General features: G+C 41.7%; 1 protein-coding gene across 2 annotated transcripts; it reads right to left on the minus strand.

The window, feature by feature from the left end:
- Positions 1 to 4,977: 4,977 nt before the first annotated feature.
- On the minus strand, positions 4,978 to 15,777 carry LOC114146326 (protein FAM49B-like). Of its 2 annotated transcripts, none has more exons than XM_028020292.1 (11): positions 15,553 to 15,777; positions 9,708 to 9,805; positions 9,486 to 9,607; positions 8,788 to 8,893; positions 8,430 to 8,566; positions 8,273 to 8,350; positions 7,415 to 7,531; positions 6,528 to 6,607; positions 6,303 to 6,429; positions 5,958 to 6,028; positions 4,978 to 5,881 (listed from the first exon to the last, which is right to left on the minus strand). In XM_028020292.1, the coding sequence occupies exons 2-11, from the start codon at positions 9,778 to 9,780 to the stop codon at positions 5,812 to 5,814; spliced, it is 981 nt and encodes a 326-aa protein (XP_027876093.1). In that variant the 5' UTR covers positions 9,781 to 9,805; positions 15,553 to 15,777; the 3' UTR covers positions 4,978 to 5,811. The 2 variants fall into 2 exon arrangements, with proteins under 2 accessions (XP_027876093.1, XP_027876092.1); XM_028020291.1 differs by having other exon boundaries at positions 9,708 to 9,781; positions 15,553 to 15,754.
- Between the last annotated feature and the right edge of the window lie 2,098 nt (positions 15,778 to 17,875).

Below are 17,875 nucleotides of genomic sequence, written 5' to 3' on the forward strand. Positions count from 1 at the left end.
AAAATCTTCCAAAACAATCACACATGAGTCACTGAAGGAAACATGACAGATTTTACACATTTTAGGGGGAATTTCCCTTTAAATGCATCAGTTGTTGTGTGAACTGAAGGCAGAAACGTGTGTTAAATACTTTTAGGCTGAATGAGTCAGAGCGCAGCGTGAGTCACGGTGTGTCCCGCTGCAGAGCGGAGGCAGAGTGAGGCTGAGGGTTCACAGCGTCTGCTGCTGCTGCTGCTGCTGGAGTGTGACTGAAACCCACAACCTGAGGTGACTTTCCATACAGATGTTTCACACAACTTTCTGTCAGCAGGTAGAAAATACAGAGTGGAAACTCCAGAAACTCAAGTAAAAGTTTTACAGAAGGAGAAATGAGAGAAACTGGTTCAGCATCTGGAGGTTTTAGAGAAAAATGTCCGAAAAACTGTCGATATGTGATATGAATATCGATGTTCTGGCACCAATATTTACTTTTGTTATTCATATTAACAGTTTTTTTAATAGTTCAAACAGATTAAGGTATATTAATATATTAAGGTATGTAAATATACCTTAATCTGCATTAATGCACACGGTGGAAACTGTTTCAGTGCTACCACACTCTTCCACTCTGGGGGTTCAGCCAATCAGCACTGAGGAAAATAAATGCTGGTCCTGGATTGGCTGCTTTTAAAACACCAACCAATAGTGTGTTAGCTAGCATTGCTAATATGTATCTGAGCTTCCTAAGTTGTATTATTTTGAATATTTTACATCTAATCTATGAGAAAAATCTGCCAGTTGGCAAATTTTCTGAGGATAATTTGGAGGCAGAAACTCTGAGAGCAGAATGGAGTTTGCTCTGGTTCAGCACTGTGGAGAAACAAACACTGGAGAAACAAACACCATGCAGACAGCATGCCGAGGTCAGTCCTCAGTCCAGGTGGTTCTGAGCTGCTGGTTCTGTTCTGGTCTCTTGCTTTGTCCTCTAAACTCTCTGGTTGGTTTTTGCTTCACAACCCTCTCAAAGCTGCAGGCATCTCTGTTTATTGTGTTTCTCCAGCAGACTTTTTCCTCCCACTCAACTTTCCACTGACAGTATTTATCAGAACTGAACAATTCTGTCAAAAAATCTGATTTTAGATGTGATGCTATAATGATCTGAGAGTTAACATCTACATATAACAATAAGGTTCATGATCTGGTCAGATTATTATTATGAACAATGATCGGGTTCTTTCTGAACCCGGTGGATCAGAACCTGCAGTTTCCTAGCAACCATTTATCTCTGACTGAAGCTCTTTATGCACCCAGGATATTTTCCAGAAACATCTCAGCGTCTCTGCTGGACCTCCTGCTGTCCTCTCTGAACGTTCAGCTTCCTGTTTTCGCTCCTCGTTTGATTCAGATTTAGATCATTCTGGTTCTGGTTCAGATAATTCTGGTTCTGGTTCTGGTTCTGATGGAGGTTCCTTCCTGTTGAAGGAGAGTTTTTCCTCTGTAATGGAGGAGTGAACGCTGCAGGTCAACGACTCGATGCGATCTGCTGCGTCTCCTTAGGTAGAAACTTTTAAACTAATTTGAATAATTAACTGAATTAACTGATTGATCATCAATTGGAATAAATGATCTTCAGGTTCATCGCAGCTGTTTGGTCTCATCTCAGCAGCTCGTTTTAAAACTTTAAAACCAGTTTAACTGGTTCTGAACTAAAGGACTTTTATTGTGAAAAACCAGGAATAGAATCAGGCCTGATTCAAACTGTTTTTATTCTGCAGATGATCTGTTGGTTCATGAATGAGAGAAAATCCTGACAGAAATGAGCGAGAGGGCAGAGAAACCTCCATCCTGCTGCTGCTCGGCACCTGACGGCTGATGAGCTCCGGCCTCCGACACGCCGCCTGTCAGCCACACCCAGCAGCTTCCTGTTCCGGTCCACCGACAGGAAGGAAGCTCCTTATATGGAGCTGTAATACTGACAAATTCAGGCCAACAGAAAACCGATTCAGTCTTAAAACATGTTCGGTGTCTGGATAAATTATTACATCTGAAAATGATTAACATTGATGTTTAAACTGTTGATCAGTTTATACAGTTTCTAATGTTGAAGTTTAGCCAAAAGTTTAAACAACTTTTCAAAAACTATTAAAATTTTCTTTTCTCTGACTGACCCAGGCTCATTTACCAAATCCTGACTCCTAAAAACCTCACGATAAAAACTAAAGATTCATTTATTTAAACAGGTTAATTTAACCCTTTGTGAGCCGCTGGGTGCAGCAGCTGACAGGAAGCAGGCTGAGCGTTTCTCCACCTGTGGGGCTGCCCCACTATCTGCCTGATAATAAATAAAAACTCATTCATGTTTATTTTTAGCTGCAGCAGCTGAAGGAAACGTAGATAAAACTAATAATATCTGACCTGAATGGAGTCGGTTATGGTGAAGAACTGGATCCAAAACCTCAGGAGATAAACACGAAGCCCTGATGTTCCCCACAGGCGTCGTCATGGTTACTGAACAACTGAAATGTAAACAGTTTAAAAACTGAGAACGTTTGAGACTCATTTACTAACTAGAGATTTAATTAAACTTCCTTCAGGACCAGATGTGTGGAACAAACAGGCTTTAATATTAACTTTAATATTTGAGATGATTTGCGCTTCATCCTGCTGGTCAGACAGACGTGGAGATGATTTCATACTTTCAGCAGAGAAACTGAAAACTGCTGCAGAGTTTGATGAGTTTGTAGCTCTGAGGAGTTTCAACAGGTGGACCTGCATGGAGGTTCAGGACCTGCAGCTTCACCTCTTCAGCTCACATTCCTGCCTCGCCTCCTCGCAGGTCCAACCAGGACCAATTCTGCCCCCTGCAGGCCGCAGTGGTCATTACAGCCACAGATTCAGAATCAGAAAACATGAAACAGATACTAAATATTCCTCAAAAGGTAAATAAATATACATTTAAACATGAATTAACAGATAGTTAATATTTACATAATTATAAATATTTATTTATGGGCTGAGGAAAAACCTGAGTCTTTGCTCTAACTCAACCCGACCCGGATCTCTTTTCCTGACCCTAAACTTGGTTTGTTAATGAAATGAGATGAAGCTGTGAACAAATCCACCAACTTGGGATTCTTTAGCTCAGCACAGAAGCGAAGGGAAACCCTGACCTTTGACCTCTGGTTGGGCCAGCTACACTCAAGGCCTGGTTTCTTTCTGAACGGCCACCAGGGGGCAGTGATGTCTAGAGGAGGGTGGTGGAGCGTCGGACAGACATGGATGAAGTCCTGTAGACGCCATGACCAGAGAACCACAAGGTGGCGCCAAACTGAACCTGATGAACCGGACCGACCCGTTTCATTCACAAAAATAAGTAGACTGGAAGTTTCTTCAGGGACACTGTACCGAGGTGTGGAGGTGATCAGAACCTCGACCCGACAGCTACCTGGTGTCAGACTCCATCCTGTAGTCGGGTTTGCATTGCATTATGGGATGCCGTAGACAAACTAATAAATAATACCAGAACAGTTCACTTTGATCGTTTTAACTGAAATAAAACCCAGAATCAACCTGATTGGAGTCTGCTTCCTGTATTTACGTTTGGTTCTGATGTCTGGCCCGTAAACAGACTTCAGGTTCTGGAAATGGTTCTGAGTTTATAAACTCATCAACTGATTCAGACCAAAATGAACACACTCCAGGTGAGACCTTAACGAGATCCGAAGGTCAGGAGTTCACTCCAGCTGTCACTAAGTTGTACGGTATAAGGCGGCCATATTGGCGGCCATATTGGATGTTGGACTGATCAAAGGTCCGTGTCAGTGACAAACCTCTTCTGGACCTTCCTGTCAATGTTCTGGTCCTTCTTTGTTTTTCAAAATAGCAAGGTGAATCCTTTCCCAAGCTGAGAAAGTCCAGTGCAGGTTTTACATTTAATTTCCTTTTCATTGGACAGAAATCACGTGGCGTCCCCCAAGGCTCAAACCTGGGACCCCTTCTATTTAACGTCTACACGCTCTCAAGGCTAGTTACCATGACAACTGATCACATGCTGTCACCAGGATCAGCTCAGTTCTTTCAGAGCAGATTATTCTGCTGCCATCTGGTGGCCAACGTAAAATATTTCAAGTTAAATGTTGAAATATTTGGGTCACTTACTGGAGGAAAAACATGTTTTAGTTTTTTATTGGTGGATGTTTTTTTCTGAGAGAAAAGAGTAAAGATTAGACTATTTAGATTAAAAAGACAAAGTTGAAACATTGATATTAAAGTTGAAATATTAAGAAAACACTGAGGTCATAATATTGAGACAAAGTGATCAAACATTTCAACATGTTTGATCAGGTTTCAGACGCTGAAGGAGATTTAAACTCTTTCAGCGTCATCATGTCATTTACACTCTTACTTCTTTACTTAATTAGGACAGTCATGTGTAACCATGGCAACAAGGTATTGTTTTCAGAACCAGGAGCAGCTGATTAGCATCTCAAAATCAAATATTACCTGAACTTTGACCCCAAATCCCAGAGGAGCTTAACAGGAGGCTTCATAGATGCAGAGAGATCAGATCCCCGACTCCAGTGTTTCCGGGCCTCAGGCCCCCTGCCTGCATGTTTCAGGTGTTTCCCTTCTGCCACACCTGGACTGAATCTGTTGGTGACTAACAGGATTCTGGTCATGCAATCATTTGGACCAGCTGTTCTGAATAGAGGCACATCTAAAACATGCAGAGGAAGCTGAAGACTGGATTGAGAAGCACTGCCCTACTCCAACATCTTTCTAACAGAACGAGCAAACAGACAGAAAGAGGAGCAGCAAAAGCAAAGGAGATGGATCAGCAGTTTGTCACGGTTTTATTCAGGATGAGTATCTGTGGAATATCGTCTGCTGCCTTTGGGAAAAATAACAGAATTTTTAACTGAATTTGTGATTTTTTTCCTCATTTCAGAAACCAGGAATTTGAGCCTTAAAGTCATTTTTATAAAGATGAAAACAAACTTTTTTTTTTATTAAAAATGTAAAAATTTTATTTGGCCAAAACGTCATTTAAAACAATAAAACTGCAGCATCGAGATACAAGGAAACTTAAAGCTCAAAACACATAGCATCAGGTCAAAGGTCGAGAACATCAAAATCCACATCAGTGGACAGATCTTCCTCACATCCGTACCAAATCATCATCATCATCATCATCACAGAGGTTCGTTCAGCTTCCTGACCTCCATGAAGACGTGAAGCAGCTGAAATGTTTGGACCGAAGCTCCGTGTTCTGCAGGCTGGGATGGACTCATCGAGTCGCATCATCACATCCAGTGTGAGACTACACACACCGCAGGGGGGCGCGTCGGATTTACAGGCTGTGAGACACAGAAGTACTGGGAGGAAATAACCCAACAGTCGGTTCTGAGTCAAAGAGCCGTCAGGAAGCACCAGAGAGCAGAGAGACGGAAACGTTTCCGTTCCTACAGAGTAAAGCTGAGATGTCACTGAATCTGGAATAAAAGCAGTTAGTCGTTGTAATTATCACTGCAGCCATTAGGGGGAGCAAGCGCATCTACCATCAGCTCGGTTAACTGAGTGTTTGAACGTCCAGCGTCGGTTCTACCCAGCACCAGAAACCAGGGGGCAGAATTAAACCTGAATGCAAACACTGATCTTCCTCCCTTCTTCAACAATAAACATCCTATGTTTGAACTTACAATATAAAAATAATTAAAAAAAATAAAATACAAAGTAAAGACAAAAAAACTGAAGTTTTGTTCAGTAGTTCTTCTGAAATTTGGACCTTAACACTTCCTGTCGCTCCGTTCCTACTCAGTGCTGAAGAAGAAGTTAGTTGGCCTGCAGCATGTTCTTGATCTGCTTGGAGGTAGTCTCATCGTTCAGGTGCTTGGTGGTGTACCTGGAGGCAGAGGGAGGGTTAGAGGGTGGAGGGAGGGATGGATGGATGTACGGTTGGATGCCTCTCTCTCTCCTACCTCAGGGCGTTCAGCAGTCCCTCCACGCTGCTGGGCGGCTGATCCTTCAGAACCTTGATGCAGCCCTTCATCTGAAAACACAACACGTCAATCTAGAACCTGCAGAACCGCTTCTGGATCAGGAGGTTCTGATCGGTTCTGTTTCTGATTTTAAATGTTGTTGGTCGATCCACTAAGAAAAATGATTTTACTGATGCAAATGACAGAATATCAAAGCTGCAGTTTGTAACTCTTTTGAAAAGTGTGTTTTTCTACATATTTGTTGAAATTATTATCAAATGTTCATAAAGGAAAACGAATATGAAGAATAAAACTCTGTGGCCCCGGATGTTGGGCGTGACGTACGTCTATGTTGGAGGTTTTGACGAAGGCGCCGGCCGGATGGACGTGGTCGTACAGGATGATGACGCCGACCATCACACGGAGGCAGAACAGAACCGTCTCCTCACTGGCGAAGCGACTGCGGTACTCCCTGCTCACACACACACACACACACCCACACAGAGTGAGCGTCAGGCCGAAGCGGCGGAGGAAGACCGTACAGGTGATGAAGATGCGTTCAGGACTCACGGCGTCTCCAGCATCACTTTGCACACGCAGGCCATGGTGCTCAGACAGACGGTCGTGTTCTCGATGGGAACATCCGGGTTCTGGACAGCAGAGACAAACGGATCATCAAAATGGGGAACCGCTGCGCTCCAGATGCATGATGGGAGAAAACCCAACAGCTCCACCACTTCAGTTGTCTTTGTAGACGAGTTATTTTTATGACTTATGAAGTCAAATGGTCACAAAAATACTCAAATTACATCCAGAATAACAAATCAAACTTTGTCCAAAGGTTTTATTTTGGTTCTGATATCAGTTTGGACCAGTGGTTCTGAAACCACATCCAAACCGGACAGAACTGCTACATGTTCGGTACCAAAGAACCCATCTTGGACCTGCAGGAACAAACCGACTAGCATTGGTTCTGCTGCTTAAAGTAGGAGGAGTGCGCCCCCTGCTGGTGAGCTCAGCAAACAACAGCTGCTGCTGATCACATCAGTCCTGCTGTTCAATAATCAAGAATTACACAAAAACTGGAAGATTTATCAGTTAAAGCTACATTCAGAACTGAATGATTATTGATTAATGCATTGATTTATTAAATCTGAATGACAGATTTATTTTAAATTTAAGTTTAAAAGTTTCTCTTTTCTCCTGTTAATCACTGATTGTTTCATCAACATGAATCTGGAAAATGTGTAAAAATTAACAAAAGCATTTTTTCTTCATTATCACCTCACAGTGACAGAAGATTACATCAATATATCTATAAATCTGTATTTTCTGATGAGTCTCTGCAGAGCAGAGCTTTGGGGAGTTTAGTGAGACAGTCAGTAGAAAGATTGGACCAACCAGAACCAGAACCCGTCCTGGAGGACAGAACCCCATTAAATGACAGATAAACTCACATCTGAGACGAACTTTGACGTGGCGTCGCTCAGCGTCTTCAGCATGGGCGTGGCGCTGGCGTAGAACAGAGACATCCGATTGGCCAGCTCGTTGTTGACCTCGCTCCCCGAGTCCGACTGAAAAACCAGCAGAACCCAGAGACTCACAACGAGCCGAAGAGCATTTTCACAGAGGAGAGGTTACAACACAAGGATGGTGCAAGGACCTTTACATTTTATACTGAGACATTTTTATCTGATTTCGTCACAAACTGACATCTGAAAACATAAACAAGAGTTTGGATTTCAGCATCAAATCTGAGGCAGAACCAGCAGATTAGAGCCAACAGGATTAAATCCCTCAGTGATCAGTTTATCTCACCTCATAACTCACCAAGACAAGCTTTAACATCACCTGATATCCTTAGATTTCAGGTTTTCTAAATTTAAAACAGAAGCGGACCGAGGACACGTCCCTGTGGCTCACCAGGTTCAACAAACAGAGAATCTTTCTGACCTGATTCTGCTTTATGAGGAGCCATTTGTAAAGTTACACAGTGAAAAAATAACAGCGATAAATAATATTCATTCATTTTAACTGTCACAGTTTCAAATTACATATTTAAACTTGGATGAAAAATATTTAGTTTGGTAGCTGAATATTAAACTTTCTAACTAAAAGCTAATTATTTCATAGACAATAAAGGAGTTTACCATCACAGTGACCGGCTGCTGTGAGGAGATTCAGCGTCTCCAGCAGAAGTTTATTAAAGATTCACAGGATCCAGCTTTTATTTTGATAGTGCACTTCCACTTATCAGTAAGTGAATTTGCATATTAACTAAATATTTATTTTGAATCTTTGTACGAGTTTCTTACCGACATGTTGTTGATCCGCATGCGGCTGATGGTTCGCCGGTAGTAGCTGAAGTCGTTCTGGATGGCCGGGTTGGTCATCTGAAACGGGACAGAGTCAGAGCGATGAGGAGGAGGAGGAGGAGGAGGAGGAGGAGGAGGAGGAGGAGGAGCAGCCGACCTTCAGCTCATCGAATCGCAGCGTGAAATGCAGGATGTGGGCGAACTGACGGGCCAGCGCCTGTTTCTGCTCCAGATGTTGGGTCGGAGTCGAGTCGGCGCTGGTGAGGATGTCCAGCAGGCAGTGCAGGCTGGATTCTGACGGAAACACACGGAAACTCACCACGGCACTGTGCAAAAGTTTTAAACCACATTTCTTAATGTTTTCCCTTCAGGACTGAACTGAAACTGGACCTCAGTCCAACTAAAACTATGATCAAGACTTTCAACATTTAGAGAACGAATCCGGCTGCTTGGAAGGAAAACATGTAGAAAAGTGGGTCGGGTTGGTAGTTTGAAACCTGTTAGAAGTCGGTTACCCAGTTTCTGTGAAAACTCGTAGAAAGTTTTGAGTTTGGCGACCAGAGGAACCACGGCGGCCCAGGCCGTCTCCTGAACGCCCTCAACGTTTGGGTTCTGGATGGCCTGAAAACAACAACGACACTTTAAAACCAGGAACTGAGCTCTGCACACTTTCAAAATAAAATCCTCCGTGTTTATAAAGACTGTTTTCAGCATTTCTCTCTGATTTCCAACAAACTCAGAGGAAGTTTTCATAAAGGGCCAAATTAAAGTCTAAATGATCATGTTTTTATGGCTTCATGCTGCCGTTTGTAAAGTTACACAAACACAAATTAACAGAAATAATTTGAATTGTTTAGTCTTTCATTAGAGAAAAAAAAGTGTGATTAGTTTTTCAAAGTCTTATTCATTCAATTATAAACGTCACAGTTTCAAACTAAATATTTATTTAGTAAGTTAAATGTTTAGATTGGAGTTAATACTATTTAGCTTACAAACTAAGCTGTTATTCAGCAATATAAATATATTGTTAGAAAGATAAATATTTAGTTTGCAAACTAAATATCTAGTAAGGAAACTAAGTATTTAGCTTGCTAACTAACTATTAAGTATACAAGCTAAATATTTATTTAGTAAGTTAAATATTTGAATGGTAAAGTTTGAAATCCAGCTCTTTGAATGTTTATTATATTTTCATATTCATCAAGCTGCTCGCCTGTCGTATTTCCTCTCCTGCTCCTTTGTACGTCTGCAGGTCCTCCAGGATGACCTTGGCCTCCGTCAGCACCTGGTTCACCTTCTCCCACACCTCCGTCTCTGACTGCGAAGGCTGAGCGTCTGGAAGAACAGCCTGGGGTCATTATCAAAACATCTGCTGCTGCTAACAGCTGGACAGGAAGGCAGACGGATTCGACTGGTCAGAGTCTCTGATTCCTACTTTCAAAGTCCAGGAAGAAGTTTCCAGCATTGTTGTCGATGTCTCGGGTCAGCACCTTGATCAGGTTCCCCATGCTGCCCACACAAGAAGCAAAGTAGCTTTAGACAGACAGAAGGAAAACTGTTAACCATGTCGCTAACGTTAGCATGCTAATGTTAGCACAGCACAGTGGGTCTGCTGATCTGAGGTCCATTACTGAGAAAGGTTACTGGTTACCATGGTGACACAATGATGCGCAGGCGTCAAGACATTTCAAACGTTCTGCTTTTCTCCTAAAGACTTTATCTAAAAAGATTCTACATCATCCAACCAACAGGAATTCATATAAATAATCTGGAAGATAAATTACTGAACCAATCCTCACATTCACATGACAGAACTACAGCTATGATGCTAATGCTAATATTCAGTCATTAATAATACTGTTAGCCAGCTAGCACAATTTCTGCTAGCTAACATTCAAATCTAAAGTGAAATGTTAGCCTACTGCTAATAGCAACATTAGCATTTTAAATGCAGACATTAGTGACAGTGTTACTGTAAAATTATTCAGCCGAACATTCAATCATTGATGATGTTAGCCTAGCAATGATCATGCTAGCATGCTAAGCCATTACATTATTATATTCCCCGTACTCTAACGCCAGTTTTCATACATAAATGACAACATTAGCCACCTAAACAGCTTGTTTTTAAATTTAACTAGAACTTTACATCTGAGTCCGAATTTACTGGTCAAATCTAAACAAGAAACAAAGATACAAGTGAGAAACATTCAGCTGAGGTCTCACTTCCTAATTCTCACATCACGTGATACAACACAGAACATTAAAGTTTTAAAGAACTGAAGCTAAAACAGAACATCTAAATCCAGTAAATCCAACTTCATTCCCTGAATAACGGCATGGAAACTGGAGTCTGGCCTTAGATTACCATCATCATCATCATCATCATCATCATCATGATGATGATGATGATGATGATGATGTGGAGGATTTGAAACATTTGGGGACGTTGGTGTGACGGAGGTTGAAATCGTCGTTAATCATCAGAAGGCCTTGAAATGTTCAATCTTTCTCATTTATCGTTTAAAAAACTTATATATCTCACTTTAGAGATTTTTAAAAGTTGATTTAGCAGTTTTATTAGTAAATCCATTTTAAAAAATCTCTAAAGTGAGATTTCTAAAAATGGATTTACCAATAAAACTGCTTCCAGATCCTTTTAATAGTAGTAAAGACTAACATTTTAACACATAATACCTCAAAATATACAGTAAAATTCCTATTCATGGCCTTTGTGTTGGTCAAGTTTGTTTCTGATAAACCAGGATCCCATTTAAAGTAACAATATTTGAGTGAGGAAACCCTGAAGCTGCGTTAAAGGAGAAGTGAAGCTCGCAGCTTCACCTTTATCTGGAGAACATTTCATGCTGTCGGGGTAGATTTGCTCTTTGTGCTCTAAAATGCTCGCCGGCTGACAGTTTGGCAGTTTGTGGCTGCAAGCTGAAGTGGAAGCGACGCCTTCGTGTTAAAAATGGAGAAAAGAGGAAGCAACAAAGTCTCTGAAAGTTTGGCCTAAATTTAAAACAGAGGAAGTAAAACAGGCCGAGCTGAGTTCAGGTAAGAAAGGCAGAAAAGAACGACGGCAGAAACGACTGATCCCGGTTTGTAGAGCCCGGCGGTCCATTCGGTTCTGCTAAAGACTGCAAACATAGGAAGACTTTGTTACGCCTTAAAGCATCAGACCTTATTTTATTCTCTAAAACACAAAAAGCTGCAGATTTTCCTCCAGCAGAAACATTTCCTTTACTTCCTTCAATAAATAAAACGTTAGTTTTCCTTTGAGCCGCCGATTAAAAACAACCTGCAGTTTCAGTGATCATTTTTAACCCGAGCAGCTCTTTAAAATGGACTTTTACTTCCCCAAACGGAGCCGTAATGGACTCTCGCTCTGAAGTGGGCTGTGATTGGTGAACTCCTAATGTGGAAGTTTCACTTGGAGACACGACGGCTGCTTTAATCACAAGGTCATCTGATCGTTTCCTCCATTTCATGGGCCAGCCTGGTTCCAGAAGGTTCTGGTGTTTCCTTCAGTCTGACAGCTGATGGACAAACTAAAGTCCTGGTGACCAGCGTTGGGCCTTTGTGGGCGTAAACCAGCCTCAACCCAACTAAGCGATGTTGGGTCGAGGTTCTTCATAAACTGGGTCAGTAAAACATTCAGTAAAGACCAACAGTTTAAACAAAGTGACTCTGGTTCAGACAGGAGACGTCCAACACGTCGCTGCTCTGATCTGTGAGAGTTTTGTTCATTATTTGGGGATCCATCAGTTCGGATGTTCGCTGGTCTTACATGGTTTTCTTGGACAGAAGCAGCTCAGTTCCTGTCCTGCTTGTGCAAAAGTCTTAGAGTGTTTTCCAACTTCCTTCTTCACCAAATGGAAACAAGATGGAGGCGTCAGATTTTAGCGGTTGGAGGATTTCTCTTTAGTCTTTGGCTAAAGACCATCAGACATTTCTGCTGCTAGCGCTAGGCTAGCAGTTAGCTTTGGTTGTATTTACCCAGAATGCCCTGGGTTGTAGTCCACTTACTGCTTCTGCAGGGAATGAAATCAGAGCAGATCAGAGCAGGTCAAAGGTCACCCAGGGTGATGTTATAGATGGTTCCAGGTGAACAGAACTTTGACCCAGACAGCAGAACCTGAGGCTAACCCAGAGGTGGGCAATCCTGGTCCTGGAGGTCCGGTGTCCTGCAACTCTTAGACGTCTCTCTGGTCTAACACAGTTGAATCCAACAGCTGGATCTCCTCCTCAGTGAGGTCAGGTTCTCCAGAGTTCTGCTGATGGCCTCATTATTTGACCCAGGTGTGTTGAAGTAGAGACACATCAAAACGTTGCAGGAGACCGGCCCTCCAGAACCACCCCTGAGGTTAACCGCTGCTGGAAACGACCAGCTGGTTCTGCAGAATCTAACGTCTAACAACGACAGCATCTCTCTGCTTTATGCAAACATCTTGTTGTTTTTAACTCTGTGGTGTTTCTAAATATATTGATGAGCTGAGCCTCCAACTTCCTCTCTGTCTGCTGAAACTCAGCGATCAGAACCAGTTCTGACCGGGTTCTGGACCAGAACGGAGGAAAGCTGGGTTCTTATCGCTCAGAACGTTCAAACCGACGCATTTTAACCCAAATAAAACGGGTTAAAATGACAGAATCGTTCATTATTACCACATAAAAGCCTCAGAGAAAAAACCGTTTGAAGTTATTAACTGAATTCATATTAAAGAATCTTAACTTTTAAAATGGACGAAAATGTTAAAGTTTCTCAGTAAATCTGAAGTTTAACCTCTCAGTTTGGACTAAAATTAAACAGAAATGTCCTTTATTGTTTCCAAAATATGCATAAATGTTTGAGCATTAAAAAGAAAATTTCTATTAACAAACTGCAAAAGCAGAGATGCGTAAATATTAGCAGGGATGTGAATATTTACTGGGTTTGTTTTCTCTTTAAAGTTAAATACTTTTTTATAATTAAACACAAAACATCTTGAGTCAGAATTTATAAATAAATTGTTTGACATAAAACATATTAATTTTGGGCTAAATCTCTGAATCCTCCTGTAATTATTTAACTTTAAGACGATCCGCTCGTTTTATCCTTAAACTTTTAATAAACAGAAAGATAAACTCAGAAACTTTGACTTTTTCTGGAAATGAATAAAATCATAACCTTCATATAAATTCTGAACCAGAACCAGAACCAGAACCTCTGTCCGGACCAGCGACGGCTCCAGAGGTCCGGTCGGCCCTGACCAGGTGTGTGGTGACATCATGCTTGGAGGCGGAGCTTCATATTCTCTAATGTTTCCTCTGATCTGAACTAAAGGTACTTTCATTCTGCAGCCTGTAGGGTCAAAGGTCAGAGGTGAAGAAAGTTCAGCTGCAGGTTGATAAAAACTTCTGGTTAAACTTTATTATTATGTTTTATCAAGTGCTTTTATTCTGAAATGTGTATTTTATTGTGAAGGAATCTGGGCTGCCAGTAAAGTTTGAGCTGAAGAATCAGATGAGATCTAATCTGTCGTTCTGTTTTGTGGCTGAATCGTCTTCCTAAGCATGAGGTCAAAGGTCAAAGTGTTTATTTATAATCAGGTTATCGCCTGATATGGATCTATTTATGGTTTTCTGTTCCTGAATGAAAGACGACAGACGGACAGACGGACAGAAAGAGTCGAACAAATGAGCAAATGAAAAGCAGCAGAAACTGAACGATGGTTCGAATCCCAAAACCAACTTCAGTTTCACTTTTTAAGCTTCGTTTGATTTCACTGATTAAAGAACGAACATGACTGGAATGATACAGAGCTGATGAATCTGGATCCGAGTGTACCGGGCCTGTAGAACCCGGAACCGGTCCAACGGACCCGCTGGTTTAACAGCAACAGTATGGGAGTGTGTGGAACAGCTGGAGAACCCGGCAGGAAGTAACAGGTTTGAACATCCAGCAGAGCAAATAATCCAGATTACAGCAGAGACCAGTTTATCATCTGATAGTTATTATGAACTGATTTATGACACAGAAAATATTGGAAAATATATTAGAGACGTCCTGGTGTGTGATATTAATATCTGTTATGGTATATATAAATAAACTGCTGACTTTGCTCTTCTGCTGCAGTTAAATTCCCCACAATCTGCATCCCTGTCACATGACCCAGCAGAGGTCACATGACCCAGCAGAGGTCACATGACCCAGCAGAGGTCACATGACCCTTAAACACAAGATGGAAATGAACATCAGTTCTTCATATCGGCCCAGTTTATGTATTAATTAAAGTCAGTTTAAAATTGAATTAGAAAAGCTGAGAGAATATTAAACAGTTTATTTATTTTTATATTTTTGTGTCCAGAATTTCAGGTTTCAACCTGCTGAAGGACATAATAATGCTCATATTTTTAATATTTTGCAAACATTTTATAAAGACAAAGGCTGAGAATGTAAAGCTTTCATTTTGATTCATTAATTACATAGATTTCAATAAGTTCAAAAGTTTAGGGCAATTAATCCATTTCTATAAGGAGTTAGCCTGTCAGAGAAGCTAGCAGTGAAGCATCTCAATGCTAAACATGTAGCAGGTAATGCTAATGTCAGCGTCCACAGTCCAGATTTCTAAAGAAGCTCCATGAATGATCAGGACTTCCTGAAACTAAAAAACTGAATGGATAGAAAAACACTTCTGATGGCTGAAGAACAGATTTATTCAATAATTTACCAGCAAAAATGTTTTTTGAATTGGATGCTTATGTTGTCAATATATAGCTTTTGATTAAAATGTGATTAATTAATTACAGATATATTTGATTAAAAAGTTTAATCAAGTCCCTTGTCTAGTTAAAACATTAGTGCCTTGGGGGCCGGAGCCCCCCGGCCGCCTGTTTCCTCGCACCGCCCCTGGAGGAGCCGCGCTCAGCCCCAGATTTGTCGGGCCTCTCCGCTGGCGGCTCTGACAGTCTGAACGGAGTGAAAACGGAAATGAGTCCCGCTGCTGGTTGCGGGTAAACAGACTCGAACCTGCAGAGAGGCGCCAGGATTTGGAGGTTTTTATTCTCAGGATCTGATCTCAGATCGGAACCTCCATGTGGGTCAGAACCTGCATCGGAACCTCACAGTTCTGCTGCAGGTTCTGCTCCTCCAGCAGCAGCAGCAACAGCGGTCTGCAGGACCTGACATGTCTGATCAGTCAGGATCCACCCTGAGATCTAACCCCCACCTCCGGCCCGGACCCCGCCGCCTCCACCCCTCCCGGCCCCGGCCGCGCCGCGCCGCGCCGCGCCGCGCTCACCTTCACTGATCGCTGATCGATGAGTGCGGAGCGGATCGATGGCCCGATGTGCCCGCGGTGCTCCAGGTGTCTCCCGGCGGCCCGCCTCCTCTACATGCTGGTGAGAGTCAACCCGGAAACCGGCGGCACGCAGCGCCGTTAACTATAAAAGGAGTGATTTCCTCAGGAGGAACTGAAGCGTGAGCCAATCAGAGAGCAGCAGGAGACAAGCTGGGCTCCGCCGAGCGCACAGACCCGAATGGACCGTCGGAACCGGCCGCCGGTCCGAGCCCCGCGCATCAGAACCTCCGGTTCCAGGTGATCATCCATGCCGCAGGTCCGCTCTGTGCGCAGGGTCAAAGTTCCTCTGTGAAACCAGACTCCGTTGAAAATCCATCTAAAATTAAACATTTTCATCAGTTTCCACCTGTTGCTGAAAGATTTCCTGCTTCACCTTTACACCAAAACATCTTCCATAAACTTTTATTTTATTCGGCTCATTAATTAAGTCATTGGTCGCATTAATTCTGACAAATAACATGAATAAATGAAGCAAATTACAAATTACAGCTGGCGCCAGGGATTTTTACTTCTACATGATTTATTTAGCCTTTTTCCTAAAAAATAAAAATATTTTCTATTTGTGTTCTTTTATCTGATCACTAGAGGTGGGTGGCTCAATTAAAAATATTGGTAATATTGATACCAAGTCAGTTTCAATATCAGATTGGTACCAGGGAGATTAATCAGGGGTGGGCAACTCCAGGCCTCGAGGGCTGGTCTCCTGCAACTTTTAGATGTGTCTCTACTTCAACACACCTGAGTCAATAATGAGGTCATTAGCAGGACTCTGGAGAACTTGATTGCACCTAGGAGGTGATTCAGCTGTTGGATTCAAGTGTGTTGGGCCAGGGAGACATCTAAGAGTTGCAGGACACCGGCCCTCGAGGACCTGGATTGCCCACCTCTGGATTAAATCAACACTTCAGTTTCAGTTTCCTTCTTTATTTTTGCTTTGTAGTTTCTCAATAATACTGTAAAAAATAACTTGATTCTGTCTCCACTGATCATTCTTTCATACTTTGTTTATTTAGAAAGCAATGCACACAAATTAGTTGTTTTGTTTATCATTATTATATTTCATTAAAGTATTTTGTTGACGCTTAAACTTTATCTGAATTCTTCCCTATTTAACTCATTAATGTTTAAATAATACAAAAAACACAAAAATGCCCAAATATGAGAAGTTTGATTATGAATCGTTCTTAAATAATAAGTATTGGTTTTGATAATATTGTCCCTGTATTTACTTGGTGTTAATTTCTGCTGATCATCTTTGCCTGTTTGTCAGGAAATCTGAGTTCATTTAGCTGATTGCATCTCAAGACGCTGCAAGGCAAACAAGCTCAGTTCATTATAAATCTATAATAATTCATTTCATACCAACACAAACAGATTCAGAGACATTTTCTGACCCCGAATGTCTGATTAATGTTTGTATTAAACTGTCTTTAATCTTCAGATAATTCACTTCCTGTTTCATCAGCTGCTCTTTGTTATGATATGAAAGATAAATCAGAGACCTTTACACAAAATGTTTACATTTCTCTGTTTGTTTGTTAATTCACGCAGCCTTTTTTTAATGACTTCGACTTAGACTGACTTTATTATCATTTTGCATGCACAGGGTGAATACAGAACGAAATTTTGTTGCATACGGCTCAGGACAATGTTGTGAGGTTACTCCAGAATAAAATAAAATACAGTATAAAATATGAATATAAATATAAATATAGAATATAAAGTGCAGGAATGACAGTAAAATATAAGTTATTTAGCTCTGTACATGTGCAAGGTATAAAGTGGAGACCAGATTTTAAGTGCAGTCCAGTTAAGAGTTCAGCAGTCTGATGGCAAGTGGGAAAAAGCTGTTTCAGAACCTGGTGGACCTGCACCGGATGCTGCAGAACCTCTTTCCAGAGGGCAGCAGGGAGAACAGTCCATGGTGGGGGTGTGAGGGGTCACTGACCACGCCGAAACATCATCCTTATGTTTTATTTATTTATTATTTAAATGTAGACAACCTTTTATTTATTTATTTATTTACTTATTTTAAATTTCCAACCTCTGCGGTGGACTGGCGACCTGTCCAGGTGACCCCGCCTCTCACCCGCTGACAGCTGGAGAGGGACCAGCACCTCCTGACCCCAATGGGGCAAGAGTGGAAGAAAATGGATGGATGGATGGATGGATGGATGGATGGATGGATGTTGACAGACTTAATAAAAACTGGTCTTGTGTCCTCTTGGTGTCAATATGGGGTCGCTTTTTAATAATTAATATT

This window comes from Xiphophorus couchianus, chromosome 6 (assembly GCF_001444195.1).
Source record: "Xiphophorus couchianus chromosome 6, X_couchianus-1.0, whole genome shotgun sequence".
In the NCBI taxonomy this organism is placed as follows: domain Eukaryota; kingdom Metazoa; phylum Chordata; class Actinopteri; order Cyprinodontiformes; family Poeciliidae; genus Xiphophorus; species Xiphophorus couchianus.